This window comes from Acanthisitta chloris, unplaced genomic scaffold, assembly GCF_000695815.1.
Source record: "Acanthisitta chloris isolate BGI_N310 unplaced genomic scaffold, ASM69581v1 scaffold30657, whole genome shotgun sequence".
NCBI lineage: Eukaryota > Metazoa > Chordata > Aves > Passeriformes > Acanthisittidae > Acanthisitta > Acanthisitta chloris.
Window position 1 is genome coordinate 63,748 of NW_008684751.1, and position 4,576 is coordinate 68,323.

At 42.1% G+C, this 4,576-nt stretch overlaps 1 protein-coding gene across 1 annotated transcript in view; it reads right to left on the reverse strand.

The window, feature by feature from the left end:
- Window positions 1–4,560, reverse strand: part of LAPTM4B (lysosomal protein transmembrane 4 beta) — a 55,679-nt gene extending 51,119 nt beyond the window's left edge. The window contains 1 exon segment of the mRNA XM_009079462.1: window positions 4,434–4,560. Coding sequence (XP_009077710.1) covers window positions 4,434–4,529 — 96 coding nt within the window. The 5' untranslated portion in view covers window positions 4,530–4,560.
- Window positions 4,561–4,576: the final 16 nt, after the last annotated feature.

Here is a 4,576-nt window from a genome sequence, read left to right on the forward strand (position 1 = left end):
CGTGGTTCTTGGCTGCTGGCTGAGGTTAAACCACGACACCTGACCCAACACTACAGCTATATCACACTGGCCCGACTCTGGAAGTGACATCCCTGGCTGATATGTTGAAACTGAGCCTTCCGTGAGCAGATACTATGACGCTTCATACAGAGACAAAGTTGGAAATCCTTTCTTTTTAGCTCATTTCAGTCCATATAAAAACAAAGAAAGCTAATTTTCTAAGTAAAACACAGGGCCCCATACTTGTATTCATGAAAATTCCCACAACCTGGCAACACTAGATATCAAAGTTTCGAATTCCCTCTAACACTCGGGTGCAATTTCCCTCTTTTCAAAACTGCAGTTCTTTTTTCAGTTTTCAAAATCTCCTGATTCTCACAGGTTTGAAGACAATTAAGAACTTCATCTTTTCTTAGATTTCCTTTATTTTCCCTGGAAGAGCCTTTACGTCCTGTTCAAAGTACCGCTACACAACTCCTTGTTGTGAGTAGTCTCAGACAGAGTGAAGGTTGCAGGAGCACGGACAGAGCAGCTTGGAAGGATCCCAGTGTAGGTATATTTTGTTTACATGAGCAGTCACTGCTGATCTCTACCCCCTGCCTAGTAAGCCAAGATTTCAGTAATCTTCTAACCGGTATTTAAGCATATTGCCATAAACACTGTTTTGCAGGGGGCTTGAAAAAGACCAGGAAATAGACCTGGTCTAGTCACCAAATAAATACCTTGATTCACCTTTTGACATCAGATCAAGTGCACTCTCCTGATCTTGGCAGGGTGTTCAACCTGCAGATCAATGAGACCATAGCAAACTATGATTTTCTTTTGCTTTACAATATAAAGAGGCCACTACCAGTAGATTTTTTCATGCATCAGGATTAAATCCTTTAATTAAAAAATGACTGGGATTCAGACGGAAATTACACACATTTTCAACTGTATATTCAGAAAAATCCAGAACTGAAATATCACAACTACTAATTCATGCTGAGCTTTCCACAAATAACAGCTCAAACATTGAAGCCGCCCTGGCTAAAAACTTCGGCTTGCTCTATTTCTGTTCTTACCGCACATCCTTCAGCGAGAGCCACACAACTTGCTAAGTTGTGGTTATAAAAGGTTCTCAGCCTTCCATTAGTTTTTATTTTTAGCCCCTCACTGCTGGGGCCTCAGGGAGTGCAGAGGGAGGGCAGTGTCTCCCCAGGCGTGGCAATGGCTCCTGGGGGCTGGGGGACCATGGGGAGGAGCATCCTGTGCCCAGGGCAGTACTGCAGTGAGGCAGGTAACAGGAAGCACTAGGCACACAGAGATGAAAAATGAAAACTCCATTTAATGCCCTTCTTTTTTTTGAACTGTTGCCTTAAAATTTCATCACCCAAGTCAATTGGAAATAATTCCTGTTGTCCTAGATGGTGCCAGTGGAGCCTCAGGGTGTGCAGAAACCCCACTGCTACTGTCAGGAGAATGGGAAATCCTTCCATGACACTGTCAGCACATCTGATGTTGTTCCTTCTTTGGGTTTTAGATAAGGAAAGTGGAGTTCATTTCCTCTGGAAGAAGACATGCTGTGTTATTAAGGCTGTCACTGACAGGGAAGTTATTCTGACTCATCACCACTGACTGGGTCACTTGGAATAGAGAGAAATTCCAGCTTTCCCCTGAACTCTGGCACCCAGGAAAGATCAGAACTGAAACTGGCTCATTTCAGCATTGTCACTGCCCTGAACAGCACTGTGATACAAATGTCTGGGGTAAAACTAAGATGTTGGAAGTGACTTTCTAATTCTGTCTTTTTTTTTTTAATATGACACATGTAAGACTTTTTTGCACCCAAAATGTTTCTGCATCATAGTACAGAGAAGTGTAAAGTCCATGCCAGTGGGATAAAAAGACAAAGATTAATTACCAGCTGAACCAAACTAGCCCTCAGGTTTGAAATAAATATTAGCCTCTAGCCAGCCATAGTACTGCCATTTTAATCCTCAGCATAATGTTTGTATTCAGCATCGCAGCACCCCCTGTTAAGCTTGTCTCCTCAAGGCAGCACACTAATTCCTGGAGTGCAGACTGTTCTGCACCCCAATTAGATATTCTTTTCAGGAAATTTCCCCTGGCTGCTCCAACCTCAACAAGGTAGTTTTTACACTGAAGTACCTCAGTGCTCTGTGGCAGTATGCTGTACTGCAATATCATGCAATGCTATGTTATATTATTCTACATGCAGTATTGATGGCTCTACCAGGAAGAAACGACTGAAACACAATAACTGCAGAAACATTAGCTTTCTAAGATCCATTATGTTCAAAAATAGAGCAAAGTTAAATATTTATTTCCCAGCCCTTGATACTTTATGAGGCCATTGTAAGCATCCATGGCTGCTCTGCCTGTGTTGGAAATGCAGTGTTCCTGACCCTCACCTGTGTGGAAAAGCACTCTCAACAGGCAGCACTGATGACTCCACCTGCACTCAGCTGTCCACTCTCTCCACTATTTGTAGGATCCCAAACAACCAATTTAAACTAAAGAGCTAAAGCATCATCTCAGAGAAATCCATTATTTTTTCCACATTTACTCAGACATTAAATTCTGGCTCCTGAAATTAAACTAACTCAAAACTGGTCGAACATGTGAAAATGTTATTTTAAAAGCCTGCTGAAACTTTTAATCTACTGTTTTTTCCTCCTTCAGATGCCTATACTACTGAATCATTGCATTCGTGGTCATAGAATTAATAAAACTTACACTTCACAGGTAGAGATATGAAAAAGCAACAAGAATACCATTCATTCTCTACGAGGATGCTTTTTCCTCAAGTAATTTCCTGTAAAGCATAATGGCCAACAGCATACAGAATACATGTGGTGTGACAAAAAAATCAGAGGAGTTTTTGTTTGAACTTTATTTGAGGTAATGTTCATAGCTCATGCATGGCTTGGAGTAATGCAACCACCCAAAAATGCATGCAGAGAAAAAAAATTGCCACCAGGACAACATCTATTTTTATGGAAACCCTCAATAGTACATGGTACCAAATCATAATTGTTCTCCTGAGACAAAGCAATCTTATTGTATGTGACTTTGCCAACCAGACCTTTCAACCAGGGCCATTTATTCAAGGAGCCACCCTTTCCTTACGTACTGGTTCCTAAGTTTGTAAGCTAGCAAAAAGATTTAGCATTTGTTATCAATATTCATCTAAATCTCTGTTTGTAATGGCTAACTTTAAAAATGTAAAGATTTGCAATAGGGGAGAAAGCACAGAAAGAAACGTGAACATTACCAGCTTTAAGTCATTCAGAAATCTACCCTGAAAAATTTATGAAAGAAAAAGAAGCAAAGTAGAAAGAGGTGTAAATCAGGAAATACCTCCTCATTAGAAAATTTAAAAACACATTTTGCAGTAAAACACTATGTAAAACCGGGCCACTGGTATTTAAATGTTAGTAACACATTAGGCAACAGAGCTGTCATGCTTTCCTTTGTAACCAAGCCCAGGTGATGCACTTCCCTTTTCTACAAATATCCACCGAACAGCTAAAATACCTGTATCCCTGTCTTTGTGAAGCCAATGTGAAAAGGCTTCTTTCAACTGAAGGCAGAAAGAAATAACAAGCATCTTGGAGGAAATGTTCAAATCTTTCAGGTAATATTAGAACTTACTGAAACTTCATTACAGCCAGGCAAAGAGGGGCATCTTTTTCTGTCAGTATTCCAGATACTGTGGATATTGCAATTAACCATATTTTATGAAACCAGGAGCAAGAAATAGTTCAACTAATGCATCATTTTCTCAGTGGCGAAATATGTATTTTACAGGACACAGAACATTTATACGATTTCTAGGACATAAATGTCAACCCAGCTTTTTTATTATACTGGTTGAATTTATTTAATGAGCTGTCCTACAGTGGAGGCTAGCCCTGCATTTTTCACTTGCTTCTGCAGGGAATGTCAGTAGTTAGCAAATAAGCCTAGGTCTAATCTGCTTCCTTCTGTAATCATTTGAAAAACGACGCTTGGCAAACAGCTCTGCACGGCCTTGCCATCAGACAGAGACTGATTCCCCACACCAAGAGACTGAGCAGACTGAGAAGTGCATCTACATTACCTACAGCGACGAACCAGCTCTTTCCATTCTGCAAACCCTGCAACTATGGCCGGCTCAGGGAAAGCTGCTTTTCCTGCAACGCTACCCAAGGGATGGAGAAATAAAAGTCGAAGACAGGAGAGGAACCGAGGGTTTAACATGCCTCCTCCTCACTGAGTCTTCCCCCGGGGTCGAATACCTCTGGTTACTGACGGTAACCCTGGTGCCTCCAGAGTCAATTCCTCACTCATGTCCTATAACCCTGGCAGAGCAAAGATGTCTTTCCAGTACCCACAGCTCTGTCCCCTCAGGGAGACCCGCGGGGACGGGGAGAGCCAGGGACGCTTACCAGGTACCAGACGCCGAGGATGATGGTGCCGGTGCGGACATGGCAGCAGAGACAGCAGCTGTTGGAGTAAAATCGAGCCCACGGCGAGCTCAGCATCTCCGCGGCTCCTAAAGCTCCGCGTTCTCCGCGACTCCAACTGCAAA